Source organism: Lichenostomus cassidix, chromosome 2 (genome assembly GCF_008360975.1).
Source record: "Lichenostomus cassidix isolate B80296 chromosome 2, HeHo_3.0, whole genome shotgun sequence".
Classification (NCBI taxonomy): Eukaryota; Metazoa; Chordata; class Aves; order Passeriformes; family Meliphagidae; genus Lichenostomus; species Lichenostomus cassidix.
This window is the reverse complement of record NC_139482.1, coordinates 120,272,114-120,288,972: the sequence shown is the minus strand read 5'-3', so window position 1 is coordinate 120,288,972 and position 16,859 is coordinate 120,272,114. Positions and strand designations below refer to the sequence as shown.

General features: G+C 41.2%; 2 protein-coding genes across 3 annotated transcripts; one reads left to right on the top strand and one right to left on the bottom strand.

Moving 5' to 3' along the window:
* Positions 1–288: 288 nt before the first annotated feature.
* On the bottom strand, positions 289–3,464 carry TMEM70 (transmembrane protein 70). Its single transcript, XM_085053053.1, has 3 exons — positions 3,196–3,464; positions 2,059–2,170; positions 289–967 (listed from the first exon to the last, which is right to left on the bottom strand). The coding sequence occupies exons 1-3, from the start codon at positions 3,367–3,369 to the stop codon at positions 510–512; spliced, it is 744 nt and encodes a 247-aa protein (XP_084909179.1). The 5' UTR covers positions 3,370–3,464; the 3' UTR covers positions 289–509.
* A 901-nt stretch (positions 3,465–4,365) lies between these two features.
* Positions 4,366–16,627, top strand: ELOC (elongin C). Of its 2 annotated transcripts, none has more exons than XM_085053055.1 (4): positions 4,366–4,504; positions 11,791–11,852; positions 13,487–13,630; positions 16,195–16,627. In XM_085053055.1, exons 2-4 carry the CDS (start codon positions 11,849–11,851, stop codon positions 16,383–16,385), a joined length of 339 nt encoding a protein of 112 aa, XP_084909181.1. In that variant the 5' UTR covers positions 4,366–4,504; positions 11,791–11,848; the 3' UTR covers positions 16,386–16,627. The 2 variants fall into 2 exon arrangements, with proteins under 2 accessions (XP_084909181.1, XP_084909183.1); XM_085053057.1 differs by lacking the exon at positions 4,366–4,504 and adding an exon at positions 4,798–4,955.
* The last annotated feature ends 232 nt before the right edge of the window (positions 16,628–16,859 follow it).

The following is a 16,859-nucleotide window of genomic DNA, read 5'->3' as shown; positions in this document are numbered from 1 at the left end:
TCCTGGATACAGATGGTCTCACAAAGGGAAGGGAAAGCCATGTTCACTCCTTTTATACCACCACCAGCAGTGACAAAAAAGCCCAGTATTTTTTGATTAAGTACAATTAATATTTAAGGCTTAACAGCTTAACTACATACTTGATATGTAATGAGTGTTAATGATTTGTCTATTATGAATGGCTTTTTTTGACACGGAGATGGTGAGATTGCCACACAGCTCATGAATTTTACAGTTCTCTGGAGAGCTAACAATAAAAATCAAACCAAGAATAAACAAGCACAAGACGGGTCTAAGCATTTTCTTTTTTTACTGTATTTTATGTCTTGAACTCTAAAGAAATCTTCACATTGTTTAAAATATTTTTAAAAAGTGTCTCTTTTTATACATTCCAAAATGCATATGGAAAACTCCAGCTACCTGATACTTAAGCAAGTGTAATAGATTTTTACATTCTTTCGCAGACATAGTACTGCATTATGGACAATGACACTGACATTATCTTCAAATTATTTCCTCTCATCAGCTTCCTTTACTTTCTCTAATTCCTCAAATTTAAAAAATGAGGATTTGTCATAGCCCATGAGATGGTTATAATCCTGAGGATTTGGGAAAAGCGTAGGATTAACAAGCATTGATTTTGTTTTAGCATAAAATGTTGTAAACATCTTGGTGATGTCTGGAATCTTTACATCTTTCTGATGGAAAACAGTTGCTTTTTCTGCCAAGATGGCATTATAGGTAATGGCTGTATAGGTGTCCACTTCATCTTTATAATAGAGTCTGATCACGTAACCTTTTGTAAGGATATGCAAAGTAACCGGAGTTACAAATGTGAAAAACCCGATCAACCCATAAAAGGCAGCTTGGACGAGCAGACTTTCCACTCCAATACCGCTCTTGAGCATGATGTAGGGCATCATGAACAGGTTGAATATGCTGGTGGAGTAAGAGAAAAACCTCACACCTACATAAAATACAACACAAAGAAAATTAAGGTTAACTCTTATGAATAAAATTTTCTCTACAATTACATATATTCTTCTATCATATAACAATGCCCTTACTTGTACTGATGAAGTTACTGAAAATCCTTCCCCCTTTTTTTTTTGAGTTCACAGAGACACCGCTGAAAGCTCTACCCTGTCTTGTTGCCACTGTTCTGATTTGTTTGTATGTTTATGTTGGTTTTATCAAAGCTGATAGCTGGCTCTATTTCTATTAGATGCACTCAACTAACTCAGCTGTTATGCACACCTATGAAGTTTTTACTTCCCAAGCAGGAAAACTGATTTCTAACAAGACTTGACTCCAGCCATGGACATATGCAATGGTGCTCATTGAAGATATGGCATACAGGGAAATTCTCCCTTCATCAACAATTAATGTTGACATTCAGTGTGCATTACAAAGAAGTCAGTTTGGTTTCTCACCATGCATAAACCCTGGGTTATTAAATAATAACAAGTACTCCAGACCCATCTTGCATGTGGCTTGAAAGACAGTAGCCAGTGCTATTGTGGACCACCCACAGTCCTTAAGCCACTGTGAGAATCACGAGCCCAAGATGCTGTGACAAATAAGTATGTTAGGATGCATTTCAAAGACATGTATTACAAAACATCCAGTGGCTTTATTTTTCACTGTGTCTTTGTAACATTAAATGGTCAAAGCAAGATCAACGAAGTCTCATGACAGACAGACCATAATAATAACTGTCTACCTGGGAAGCATTTCAAGAACACTTCAAAGCACACAGAATGTAAACAGCAGTTCCAGCTCATCTTTGTTGCTTACTGAGTTGGCTAAAACACCCCAAGGGCTGCAAGAGAAGCTAACGAAGGCTGAGGGGTTACAGAGACGAACAGAGCTCCCTGCACACACAAGCACAGAAGCAGAAAATAAGCACTACCACTTTGTTTGTTTTGTTGTACAGAAAATTGAAATTTTGGCAAACTTGGAAAGGAGAACACTCACTTTTACTGTTCCCTTTTAAAGTTACTAAACACTGTTAACAAAAACAAAAAAAGGCAATATAAACCACTTCAAGTCACATACCTAACACTGTCTTTGCCAAATTTCCTTTATAAACTAATCTTCCATGTTCTGGATGATCATGAGGGGAGGATGTGCTGAGACTGCGAAGAGCTACTCCTTGAAAAGATGTAACCTGAAAGATGAAACCAATTCATGACTAAGTAACATCAGTGCTACATCTTATATCTTCTTATCCATCCATATACATATACACATACACGTACATACTCACACAAAGTTTCTCCTTGCCCTGAAACCATTCCCACCATTTTAAAATAGGGATTAAACTTAGGTTATGCTCCAAAGCATGCCAGAAACTCAAATTAATATACTGCCTGACCGTTTTAATAATATTCCATGTAAATATCCCAAACCAGCATTAAATGTCTGCAGACCCAATACTGAGAATTTAGGCATCAATCAATTTATACACAGCTTTGCAGGGAGACATTTACAGCACCTGTGCTCATCACATCTCTGCTTGATCATAGAATCATAGAATGGCCAGGGCTGAACCAGACCTTAGAGATCATCCAGCTCCAACAGCTCTGTTGTGGGCAGTGACACCTTCCACTATACCAGTTTGCTCCAAGCTCCATCCAGCCCAGCCTTAAACATCTCGAGGGTTGAGGCATCCACAGCTTCTCGGGCAACCTGCTCTGGTGCCTCACCACCCTCACAATAAAGAATTTTTTACCTCATGGCTGAGATTAGCTAAATGGCTTCCTTTAGATTAGCTAAAGCTGCCAGTTTGAATCCATTCCCCCTCGTCCTGGCACTTCACTCCCCTTTCCGACTTTCTTGTAGACTCTTTTCAGGTACTGGGAGCCCACAATCAGGTGACCCCGAAGCCTTCTCCAGGCTTACAAACCCAATTCCCTCAGCCTTTCACGGTAGGAGAGGTGCTACATCCCTCCAATCACCTTGGTGGCTTCCTTTGGAGCCGCCCCCGTGCTGGGGGCCGCAGAGCTGGGCGCAGCACTCCAAGCGGGGTCTCACCTGAGCCTATTAGAAGAGGTACGCCCCGGGGACAACCCCGCTTTCCTCCTCCAAATCCCCCAAGGGCAAAACCGCGAATCCCCGGGCCGCCGCCCTTCCCGCGGGGAACGGGAACACTGACCCCTCTCCCACACACAGTCCCGCAGCCCCCCACACAACCTGCTGGGGCCTCGCGGCGGCAGCGAACAGGGCGGCCCGGTGGCGGCAGGCCTGGGGCGCGGCGCCCCGCAGCCATGCGGAGGCGGAGGCGCGGCGGCAGGCGGCGGAGGCGCGGCGGCAGGCGGCGGAGGCGGCGGGGGCGGCGGCGGCCCGGAGCAGCAGCAGCGGCAGCATGGCGGGGCCGCGGCCGCACCGGGGACACCACGGGCGGTGCCGCACCGGCAGCCCCCGCCGCGCCGCCGCCGCGCCGCGCTTTGGTTCCGCCCGCGGGAAGGGTCCGGCCGGCTCCGCAGCGCCCCCGCCAGGCTGCCGGGAGTGCCAGCATCTCCCGAGCGCCGCCCAGCCACGGAATGCCAGAATCCTTCGGGCTGGAAAACCTCTGAGATGGCCGAGCCCAGCCCATGGCCCAGCCCATGGCCCAACCCATGGCCCAGCCCATGGCCCAGCCCATGGCCCAGCCCATGGCCCAGCCCATGGCCCAACCCATGGCCCAGCCCATGGCCCAACGCCACCGCGTCAGACACACCGTGCCGCCAACTGCCGCAGCCAATCCTTCCTTCAGCACCCCGAGAGATGGTGACTCCACACCTCTCTCGGCAGTCCATTCCAATGTCTAAGCATCCCTTCTGGGAAGAAATTCTTCCTGGTGTCCAACCTGAAGCTCCCTGGCATGGCATCAGGCCATTGCCTCGTGTCCTCTCACCAGCTGCCTGGGAGAAGAGGCCAACCCCACCTATTAAACATCCTTTCAGGTAGTAGTAGAAAGCCATAAGGTTTTCATTCAGCCTTCTGTTTTCCAGGCTAAACTACCCCAGCTCCCTCAGCTGCTCCTCACTAGATTCGTTCTCCAGAACCTTTACCAACTTCATTACCCTACTCTGCACACCCTCCAGCGCCTCGATGTCGTTAAGTGACCGAGAGGCCCAGAACTGAACACAGGACTCGAGGTGCAGCCTCACCAGTGCTGAGCACAGGAGACGATCACTGCCCCGGTCCTGCTGGCCACACTATTCTGGACACAACCCAGAATGCCACTGGCCTTCCTGGCCACCAGGGCACACGCTCGCTCAGGTTCAGCTGGTGTCGACCGAGACTCGCAGCACCTAACATGGCGGGGCTGCAGACTGCCCCCGGAACTACGCGCCCCAGCATGCACCGCTCCGGGCGCGCGGCATGCCGGGAGCACGGGCGCAGCACGGCCGGGGCGCGGGGGGGCCGGAAGCGGCCCGTGACCCGGGCGGAAGCGCTCGGAGGCAGCTGGGCCGACACCGCGGCCCTGCGAGCGGGGCGGAGGGAGCGGCGGCCACGGGTGAGGGGCGGCCGCGGGACACAGACCCCGCTGGCGCCGCGAGGGACACCCCGGGGGCGGGCCGCCCCGCTGGGCGGGGAGGGGGAGCCCCCGCAGGCGGCCCCGCAGAGGGCAGCGGGCCTCGCCCCGCTGGTGGCGGGGGCGCCGAGCGGGGCCCGGGCGGAGGGGCCGGAGCGGCGCCGGGGGCCGGCGGGGGGCGCGGGGCGCGGGGCCAGGCCGGGGTTCCCCCGCCGGGTGGTGGCGGAAGGCGCGTTCCTCCCCCAAAACAATCTCCTTGGAATCCCGGCGCCGCCGGGAAAGGGGCTCTCTGGAGCGGTGTTGGCTTTGAGCATCGCTCCCTAACTCCTGCCAGAGGGGACGTTCGCCCTTTTGCTATGCCAGGCCGTAGAGAGAGGGGAAAAGTTAAGACCGAAAGAATTTAGAACGCGCCCCCAGGGGTTGTTTTGCCAAGGTGAGAAGTGCTGGTTAAAGTGGTTTGGCTGTAATGGTCGGCAAATGTGAGCAAAGCAAAGAGGAGGGTGATACACCTACATACAGCAACAGAAATGAGCTTTTGAGTGCCGTGTGTTCCTCAGAAAGAGGTTTCGTTTTAATACAAGGGAACCTGAGCATTGGTAAGTTATTGAGGGCTTCACTTTTGTTTGTGAAAAGGTGATGGGGCTGCTGGCAATTTACTTTGACAGCCAATTTGGTCTTGCACTAGGTAAATTTTATTAAATATTTATGAAATATGTTTGGTGCTGTAGATTGTAAGTTAAGGTTTGCGTTCTGGGAAGACCTAGATAGTCACAGGCTATTTGTTTACTTGGCTCTGATGGCTTTTGGAATCAAACCAGAAAAACATAGATAAACAGGCAGGCGAGAGACCTTAGGATAAGACCCACTTCGTGCACATATTTCTGAATAATCTTCTATATGCTCCCAGTTTTCTTCTTTTGCTATAATAAAGACCAAAAAAAATTGTTGGGGAAGAAATAATGTTTTATTAACTGAAGAGTTACTTTGAAGGGGAATAAGTGTTCATTTGTTTTCCTGTAGTATATTGGCCACATCTTTGCACATGTGGCACACACCTTATGCCTTGAGGTCAGCCTTTTAATGAGCTTCAGTTATATCAATAAAACTTTCATGTTAGTAAAAGTTTTGCTAACATTTTCGTTGGGAGCTTTAAGTTAATTTTTAGAAACTTTTAGCACTTCAGCATTTAATTTTTTCCTTGTGTTGGAGAAAAGGTATTTGAAATTTTTTTTTTCTTTTTTTTTTTCTTTTTTTTTTTTTTTTTTTTTGTACCAGAGTAGGTGATTAACTGATTTAGATAGTTTCAGATAGTCCTAATGTTAAGACTTTTAGTATTGTTGCAGTGAGATAAATGAATATGGCACTCAAGGATACTCAGCTTCAGGTGTTTGACTGTGTTTTTACAGTTCTCGTGTTACAGGAAATCCTTAACTTACGTGATAAAAGTATGAGGTTTGTCAGATTAAATTAAGGAATTTTGATGTATTTTGTCAAGTTCTCTTTGCACCTGGAAAAGTTCAGGATTTAGTTATCTTCGTTGTGGAGTAGTTTGCATGAGAGTAGTTTTTAGTGAATGCCTGTAACAAGAGGGCAGAAATCCATGCCCTGTAAAATTTTACAGTAAGCCAGCAGCCTTTTTTCCTCTGATAGCAAGAGCTGAACAGTACAGGGGTTTTATTGTGTGTTTGGAAGAAAACAGTAACACTCCCTTGCTCGTGTTTGTTTGTTTTTCCTTGAAGCTTTCTGGGGAATTACTGAAAAGTAAAGTTTCCTTAGATACGAAAAAAATCTTAGCTAAGATCTTTGGTACTCTGTACGTGATGTCCTACCACATCTCCTGTTTATCTCAACTAGCATTCACATGTAGTATACCTTCCTGTCACATTCCAGTGTCCCAAAAAATTTTAGTGCGTGACAGTTTTGAAGTAGTGAATCAGCTGATTTGGAAACCATGCTGTACCAGTTTCTCCTCATGTTTGTTCTAAATATGCTTCGATGCTTACTTATATTAATTGTTTTTTGATGTGTACTGAGCAGTGAATGCTGAACTGAAGAGCAGAGTTTTTAAACAAGTTATCATACAGGGTAGAGTAGAATTCAGGATTGAACAGTAGGAGGCTGCTGTTGTAATGCACAGCAGCTTTTGGTAATTAATGAACTCTTACTGAAATATAAATGACACCAAAAAAATGTCACATTTGGCTTTTAAACAAACCCAGGAATTGGTGAAGGCATTTGTAATATTTGCCACACGTTTTCCAGAAATTGATAGTGTGGGATACAAATGTCAGTATACTGAAGCATACAAAAGTCATGTGTTCATCATACAGCTAATGAGTTGGAAGCCATTTGAATTTCCTTTAACCAGAATCTGAGTTTTTAAAGGGTTTTCCTGTGGGGTCAAAGAATGTGAATGCTTGAAATGTTTGCATAGATTCAGTTTTCTTGTGCTAATGAGAACAGAGCAGTGGGGTTCTGGAAGCTGTGCAGTAGTTGCTTGTGCTCAGCTACATTACTGTATGTTCTTCAAGTCTGTTCCACTCACTGACATACAAGGCATACAAAGAAATTATATCCTGGAAATTTGGGCAACCTTGGGAGGTAAGCACGCAGCTTTGGGAGTGAGCTGAGATGGTTGTGGACATGCTTCAGTTTTGTTCCTGCATTTGATGGTCAAGAGAAGCAGGAAAGAGATCACACCAAACTCACACCATCCTATTTTTTAGAGGTGTAAGAAGGCAAACAAGCAAGTAGGCAAACAAGCAAGAGCACATGCCTCATAATTGCCATGGTTTGAGTTTTATGGTATTTCACTGTATTCTTTCTACCTCATATGTGTAAATATTCTGGCAACTTGTGGCAATTTTCAGTTCTCTAATATGTAATGACAATTTTGTGTTTTCTGTAGCAGGAAGTCCTTTTTAGACTGGTTGGAAAGTTTGTGTGCCAAATATGCTGGGTTTAGTTGTATTGTACTCTCTGATTAAAAAGTGGCATGTAAACTCTCTTTCATGTAAACTGTCTCTTAATAAATGCAGGTTTTGCTTTTTTTTTTTTTTAAGGAGGTAAAGCAGGAGAACAGTAATATCTAATATATATGCTTTTTTTAGATTAAAGGCAGGGAGCTGAGCTACCTTATGGTAATGCCACTTAAGCTTCTTGAAGGGCAAATGGAATTGTGAATGTACTTCAATATAAATTAGTAGTTCTTTGCAGGAGTCTGAAATAGTCAAGTCAAAAATATATAGAAAGTACACGTTCACAAAACTTGGATTGTTCTCTTCCTGACTGCTGCATTGGTGTGGTCTTGGTGAAGTCAAACAGGGGCAGCTATAAAATGTGGAAGAGTAATTGAAATATAGGTAGTTACCAGGCATTTTCAGAAATCTGAGTCTCTTTATATTGTCTTGTCATTTATGCTGTTTTCATTGTACAGAAGAAAAATACAGAGATGTGTTTTGTAATAAACATTACACTGGAAATACACTGAGAGAAAATAATTTTTTGGAAGACATCATACAAAGTCGCTTGACTCGATGTATTATTTAAAACCTAAGACCATGCCATTGTCAATTTAAAAAAATGTGCAGAAAATTTCACTCCATACTCCTTTTATACTCCCTATATGCACAAGTGAGAATGTGTGGGAAGTATTTCTGTATCCTTTTGGTTCATTTTCTGTGTGCATTTTTATCTGGCTTTGAAAACATTCTAATCTTCATACAATGTCATGACAGACTGAACATTTCTTGATCCAGAAGAGGAACCTTTATTGGTTTTTTAGGTTTTTCAGAGCTCCCGAGTTTCTTGTTTTTCTTTTGTCTTCTCATTTCTTGCATTGACCCTCTGATTTTTCTGGGCTCTCTGCTGTTGATATTTTGTCAGGAATAAATCTATACTGCTGATAGAATTCATGATAATTTTTTTAATGACACATTATTACATCAGACTAGAAACTGAATGAAACTCAGTGTGTCCCTTATTAACATGTCAAATGCATCATATATTGGAATATATCACATATTATGTCTATTTCTTAAAAGCAGGTTGGCTTTTCTGCATCTTTTGCTTTTGGCAATAAGATGTTTGGGAGTTTTCTATATTCAGAACCAAATTTGGATTCTGGAGTAGCACTATAAATTTTATTCTTTCTTTCGTTTACGTTCATTTGTTGAACTTAAACAGTGGTATTTTGTTGGCATACTTTTCCCGCCAATGTTTATCCTTTCAATGATTTTTTTATATCTATCTTCATTCCAGTTTTGCAAAGCTGAATATGGAAGATTAATTTTTCTTTTATAAAACAGGCTCTTTGGTCATATCAGTGGATCCTCTCTGTCCTTCTTGTAATTCAAACCTTTTTCTTGAAAACGGGAATTCAGAATTGCATGTGGTATTCCAGACAAGCTGTTGTTCATGTGCAACAGTGTTCATATTTCCCTATCTCCATTGCAATGGAATCCTCAATGTGCATTTGCCTCTTTGTCCCTCACTGTTTTTTTTTCCTTTTACCCCCACAGAGTTGCATCATTTTATAGTTGACCACAGAATTACTATACCCCCAAATAACAAGCCCTGACTGTGTAAAAGAAGATTGTATTGGTCCCTCCATGCAGGAATCTTTTGTTTCATATGACTTAATTTCATGTGGCTTCAACTATGCCGTTTTTCAAGACTGGTCACTTGTGTGTGTTACGCTTTGTTCTGCTTTTGTTGCAATGCTTTCCACTTCTGCCTCATCCAAATCTACCTACTTCTTTCTGGCAGGATTGTTTTAAAAAAAATCAACATATTTTTTGGAGCAACTAGTAGTTCTTTTCTAGTCCAGTTGTTCTATGTTTGCAACACCATTCTGTATTCTTGTAGTCTTGTAGAAAGGTTCTTTCTCATTTTAAGATGACCTCTCATCACATTTGATGTTATACTGAGCCCAAATTGCATCTTGTTTGAGTTTCCTTTTTTCCAAATGACAGAATAATTTTTTAGATATTAGATTAGTTCAGCATGCCCTAAAACTACTAAGACTTACTGCATTTTTATACTGTTTTACTTTTTAGTACAACTGAATTCAGACCACTGAGCCTGATAATTTTTTTCTTGTTTGTTAATTACAGTAATTTTTTTTCTCTAAAATATGATAGTGCGTTTGATTTATTAAAATGCTCATTGTGTATTTTTGCGTCAGCTAATTTTTTTTTGTGTAGACTTTTTTTCAGTTCTCCATTTTCAATCTTTCAATGCATTAGCCTCCTCAAGTTATGCTTTTACCTTGCAAGGTCTTAATATATCTGCGTTCTCACTAACTAGCCCTTCTTTATTCCTGTATTTGGTGGCATTATTTGTATTGTAAACTAAGGAATATTTTATCATCACCAACACTTCCAAAAGGTGGTATCACTTCTGTGTTGGAGTTCTTTTTTCAAATATTATTATTTATAAATCATAAGTGGTTTCACAACTCTTTTGGAATGTAGCAAGTGGTTTTGTGGCTAGAAAAAGAGGTAGTACAAGTGATCCTCTTCTGCGAAGTAGAAGTAGTAATGTGAGATATTCCTTCAGTTCCAGAGCAACAAATACTCTCCAATAAGATGACTGATTACTATTTACAAAAACTTTTGAAATCCCATCGGTTTTGGGCCCTAACTGTCCCAGCACCCAAATGTAATTTCCTTAGATAAGTTCCTGGAATTACTGAAATTGATGAAGGCATTTAACAGTCCATATTAGGAAATCTCTGTTATTGCATACACGAATTAACTCTTAAAGAACATTCTTCAGTTGCTATATATTCAGGAATTTTCCACCTGCAAGAGTACAGGTTAAGATGTTCCTTATACCAGGGGTAAGGCAAATATTTTATTCTGTGAAGTCAGAATAATTTTCAAAGAGAGCAGCAATGTAAGCAAAGGATTATTTTTTGCTCATTTCTCCACAGACATCTAAAAACTATTGCTTTTGTGTATGTAGTTTCATTAGGTGTACCTTACAAAGCACCTTCTTGTGAAAGCTTGAGGAAACATTTGGACTATTTTATATTTGTAGCTATGAAAAAAGAGGTGGAATAAACCAGCATCCAAGTTCTGTGGAGAAGTGAAGCGATCACCAGTAGCAAAGAGATGTCTGTAGTACTTCTTCCAAATCTTGCTGCTTCCTCAGCTTGCTTACGTTTTTTGCTCAACTTTTACCAGAAACATAGGAGGAAGTGAATGTGGGGTGAGGTCTCTGTTTTGATCTCTTTACTGCCCACAATCCTGACTATCAGCTGGGAGACCACCCAGAATCATTGGTGCTATTATTTCCTGAATATGTGGGCACACAGCAGTATCACTGATTTGTACTTGGATTAATGTTTGCAGACTGGCTGTTGATTAGAAGGGAATTTTAGGACAGGTGGGTGGGTAGAATTTCTCTTCCACAGCAGAGATGGAGTTCAGGATAAAGACATATAAGTTGTATCTGAACATACCAGATTTGTTTTGCAAATAAATGCTTCCATTTCTCTAACTCTTTAAATTCCTCTTGGTGGAGAAGTATACATGCAGCAAGCTGGATGTGAGTGCATAAGCTATGGAAGCTCATAGTTAACTTACCATGTGAATACCTACATTATATGTCGGAAGTAGATTATCTAGGTGATACTGGTGGTGGTATTGGGAACTGTCAATCTTCTGTGAAGGACAGGTTGAAGGCCAGGTATTTAGTGCACACTGATTAGACTGATCCCTGAGCCTTCTCTTCTCTGGCCTAAACAACCCCAGTTCTCTCAGCCTGTCCTTGTATGACAAGTGCTTCAATCCCTCGATCATCTTTGTGACCCTTTGCAGGACTCAGTTCAGTCTGTCATACTGGACCCAGCACTCCAGGTGTTTCCCAGTAGTGCTGAGTGGAGGGGCAAGATCACCTGCCTCAACCTTCTGGCAATGCCCTCAATAAAGTCCCCGCTGCTGTTAGCCATCTTTGCTGCAAGGGCACACTGCTGGCTCATGTTCAGCTTGTCCACCAGCACCCCCAGGTCTGTTTATGCAAAGCTGCTTTCCAGCAGGTTGTCCTCCAGATGGTATTGGTGCCAAGGTCGAGGGTTTGCTTTTCCCATTGATAAACTTCATAGGTTGCCTGTTTTCAAAACACACTGCTCATCAGCACTGCATGTTGTGTACCATCATATTATTTTTGGAAGGGTGTTTATGGTAGCAAAAAGACTAATAAGTAAAGGAGACTTTAAAAATTGTACTGCTGACTCAAAATGTTGCCACTTGTATTTTTTTCAGACGCTCCTATTGCAACATCTGCAGTTGAAAAGAAACAATTTTATTTTTTAAGAAGAGAATGGGTAAGTTCACAATCTTACAGTGTTTATTGTTTTCCTATGATCTGAAGCATTTTCTCTCTCACATTGGTAGAGGAGGTGGATTCTAAGACTTTAAATGTTATCTTGTCACTTTTTCTTGTAGCCTCAAAAGTTTATGGAACTTCCTACAAATGTTTTGCAGGGGATTTTTGTCAAGTGACTGTTTATTTGTTGGAAGACTTGTTCAGAGCGTATCCATTCTAACAAAAAATTTCCCTTGCTTAACATGCACAGTCCCGAAAATATACATGCCAAAATAGGAATGCCTTTAGGCTTTTATAACACTAAACCTTTATATAGTGGACAAGAAAATTTCACTGTGTAAGTTTTAAAATAACTCTTTGCATGTTTGTTAACTAAAGTCAGCCTGTTGATTTGTGGCTCAGAGATCATAATACGGACTGATTTCTGATAAATTACATTTTGTGTGATATGACTACATGTCTGAAACTGTTGTTTCTGTCTCTACAAATGACTGGTTAATGAAACAGGATTTGACAGATTCTGGTTTTATCCGTACTTTTTCTGAATGTATTATAGCATGTTTGGCACTGGCAGTAGTTCATTAAAATTGGCTATAACTACCAGTAATTAAAGTTTAATTTCAAATTCACAAAACAACTTGATGGGGGAGATGTTTTATTTGCTATATTGGCAACAGTAATTCAACTTTTAAAAGTAGCACTGCTGGGATACAATAAATAAAGGAACAAAAAGTGAAGGGGGACAAAAGCTTCTGGAGAAACAAAGTAGAGACCAGGTATTCAGTGAAACAGAAGGGAGAATGAAAACAGAGAAAGCACAGTCAAGATTGGTGTGAGGAGAATTTTCAAATCTCCCTGGGTTCAGTGCTTTGGCACTTTCCATGCTTTCCACCAAAGGCTATAATACAGGTAAGAGTACAACTTAGGGTGTTCCTTATACCAGGGGTAAGGCAAATATTTCATTCTGTGAAGTCAGGATAATTTTCAAAGACAGCAGCAATGTAAGTGAAGAATTATTTTTGCTCATTTCTCCACAGACAACTAAAAACTGTTGGTTATGTGTGTAGTTTCATCAGGGTATGCACTGATGCTGTACGGTTCTGGGTCTGGTTGGGCAGTAAGGGAGGATGAATCTTATTTCATGTCATTTCTTCAGTACAGGAATGCTGACTGCTTTTATTCTTACCAGTGCTTCAGAAAGCACTTTTTTCCTTGACATCTGTATTTTTCAGTATCATATATGTGTTTTGCAAGTATTGCAAGTTCTAGCAAGTATTAGTATGATAAATGTGATGGTAAACTTCATGGAAGGAAGCAGTAGCATGTTCAATTCTTTTGAGAATGTCTAAAGAAAAATTTCATTCCTATGTGGATTTTAGAAATCATGTTAGAAATTGATGATGGAGGGATGTTAATAAAAGAATCCCAGCTTTTGCAAAAATGCTTACTTTAAAACAGATTGCTCATTACTTCAAGAAGAGCTGTCTTCAAATATGCAAAACTATTGTCTCATTTCTGGTTGTATTGGGTTCTTTGGTCTGCAAACATCGTAGAAAAGACTGCAACTTGCGTTTTTAGTGATGTGAATCAGTATATTGTGTTCTCAAACTGTTATCTTTTTTCCCATTATAGATGGAGAAGAGAAAACATATGGTGGGTGTGAGGGCCCAGATGCTATGTATGTGAAGTTAATATCCTCTGATGGCCATGAGTTCATTGTAAAAAGAGAGCATGCATTAACATCAGGAACAATAAAAGCTATGTTGAGTGGACCAGGTGAGTACAGGACACTTGGTACCTTCATGTTCTTTGTTTCCACTTTTGGACAGCTTGAATTTTTATCATGCAGTAAGGGAAAGTTGGAATAAATGATAACTTTTCCCCCTCCTGCCTAGTTTCTGTTTCCATCAGAACAGTCCATCTCTGTTGGGGTATTGTGGTACCAGACTTAAAATTGGACTGTGCTTTTGGAGAGTTAGTGATCTTACAGTGTCATTGCTACTAGTTTCCCATGGTACGAGAACTTGAGGGTGTTATATGAAACATGGAGCTGTCAAGTTCAGAATGAACAAGAGCTAGTAGTTCTTTATTGCTGCATCCGTGGCAGAACTTCTGGTATTTCATATGGAGTTAATTTTCTTCATAGCAGGTCACATAGTTCTGTGCTTTAGATTTGTGACTAAAACAGTGGCAATAACACACCTCTGTTTCCGATGAAAGGTGTTTGCACACTGTTCAGGCTTCCTCTGTTTCTCACTCTTTCCCCACCCAATGACCAGAGGAGGGTGTGCAAGAGGTTGGGAGGGAATACAACCAGACACATGACCTGAACTACTGAAAGAGATATTACATGCTGTATAATGTCTTGCTCAAAAGTGGAAAAGGAAGAGGCGTAAAAAAGGGAGGTGAACCGTCTTTTGCTTGGGAACTGGCTGGTCATCAGTCTGCCCATGAGAGGTGGTGATAATCTTCACTTGTTTTGTTTCCTTTCTCTTCTCTTCTCTCAGCCTACAAGTTTTCTTGCTTTTACTCTTCCTCTCCTCTTCCCTTGTACACAGCAGTGGCCGATGCGCAAGCAGTGTGTCATGTTTTGCTGCCTACTGGGGTTAAAGCCACATCTTCACAACATCCTATGGCAAGGAGTTCCTGAGCTTAATAATGACAGTTAGCTTGAGACAAACATGATAATCTTACAGAAGGGAAGGATCACATGTGTTACTGAGTATATGAGACTATATCTGGTTTAAGAAGTGTCTCAACTAATTTTTGAAGACCAAAAGGGTGGGGGAGGGAACAGGAGAAATTGACACAAGTGCTTTCTCTCTTCTGTGCCCTCATCCTGTGCGTTTACCTTTGGCCACTTGAGTGGTGGGCAGTAGGCTGCATAAAGCTCAGATCTGAATATGGTCATTCTTACGTTCTCTTTTTAGATTCTGGCGAGGGGGATTATGGGAGAGATCTATTTCTTTAATACATTTTTAATTACTTAGTAATATTTGGGCAAACTGAGCAATTGAAATTCTCAGTGCAATGTTTTGCTGTCTTTTGAATGGTTGCATTTGAAAATATGTAGTAAATGTTGTGGGTCTGTGTCAGCCTCTCAGACATCTTAAGAAGAATAGTTACAAGACCTGCTCTGAATTTATTCAGTGTGAATGAATAAGAGGCAAAGTAGCCTGTGTAGAGGGCTAGAAACTGACTCTGTAAAGGACTCAGCATTCAAGAATATTTTGTAAAAAACTTGCAAGATAAATCGGTCACAAGGAAAAGCACTGTTTCTGTCTAGTTCAGTAGGTCATCATTTAACTGATGTGTGTTTTGTTTCAGTGCTGTGACGTGGCCAACATGCATTCTTGTTTTGCTTCCAACTGTCCTTTACTAAAATTCAAGCCATACTGGCTTCAGTGCATGCAGATATTTTTACACAAATCTGTGTAGATGTTAGTAAATAGCTCTGCTTTGTAGCTAGAAGGGCATGCCCACATAAAGAGTGAGAACTAAACATTGCTAGTCTCCCATAAACATGGAGTTAATGTTAGTATTTTTTTGTATTGTCTTTCAATTTAATGAGTTGAAAGTCCAGAGATGGAAGGGAAAGAGAGACAGAAATAACAATAGGAATCCCATGGGACTAACCATAGGATCCTAACCTTTGTAGCATCCAGGATTCATAGGCACTACAGAAAGCTGATTTCAAATGTACTTGTGTTTTGAGATTTGAGTTTTGAATAAATGCTTTAATATCTAATAGGGAAAAACTCATACTGTATGTAAACTTTGCTCCAGTACAGCTAGAGTTTCCCTGTCCCTGCTGTATATCTGTTTTCACAGCTTATCAAGTTAATGCATCTTTGAGGTTTCAACTCTTTTGTCAAATCTGCCTGAAATTGAGAAATTCAAAGCTACCGGGTCATAGAAGGGGCTACTGATAAGTGTGCATATGCAGATATGAAACACCTAGAAACCTTTTTATTCCCCTTGGATAAGACAGCTAGAAATTTGGATTGATGCCTCTTAGAGTTAAGCACACTACAGTTTCTGGGCACCTATCAGCTATATTGGAAGTACACCTAAATTTCTGGTGTAGTTGTTCAGAATATTTTTGCTAGAGTTCAACCAAAATAAACATTTCATAATGCTGGGTATCTTAATATTCTGTACGGCTCTGAATGTGGCACATCCTGCTTTACAATGAAGAATCTAATACCCTGGAATATGGAACTTATGCAGGTCTGTTTAGAATGCATTATATTAGTATGGTAAATTGCTTCATTTTGCAGTGAATTGAGATTCTGACTTCTGGTTTGGTGTTCTTTTATGTTGTTTTTTTCTTTCTACAGGACAGTTTGCAGAAAATGAAACAAATGAGGTCAATTTTAGAGAGATCCCATCCCATGTCCTATCCAAAGTATGCATGTATTTCACCTACAAGGTCCGCTATACTAACAGCTCTACGGAGATTCCTGAATTCCCAATTGCACCCGAAATTGCACTGGAACTTCTGATGGCTGCAAACTTCTTAGATTGTTAAATAAAATAAATTATAATAAAAAATGTAAAACTTTTTTCAGTATTTAATACATGTAGTTCAGTTAGTAACTTTTTTCAGATAGCATGTTGCGTGTGTGCTGTTGAGAACTGTAAAGTTCACTGCAGAGGCAATTGCCTTCAGTTCTTTTGCATATAGCAATCATTCAGTTGGAGTTTGTTTTGCTGCTTACACAAATAAGGACCTTTTCACAAACTGAGACAAATAAACAAATATGCCAATTAGTAGATGGCTATGCCTTATCCTTTAGGTGTGGTAGAACTTTCTTTTAATACAATGACCATAGCAAATACTGGAGTTTAGTCGAATACTCTCTAAAAGGTAATTATAGTTACATTCAAGTAGCTGGTTAGGGTTTCTAGCTTTCTCTTATTTTTTAGGTTTCTAAACATCTGAACTTAATCTCCTTTGTAAGATAGCTGTCCTGTAGATTAGTTACACTAACTAGATTAGTAG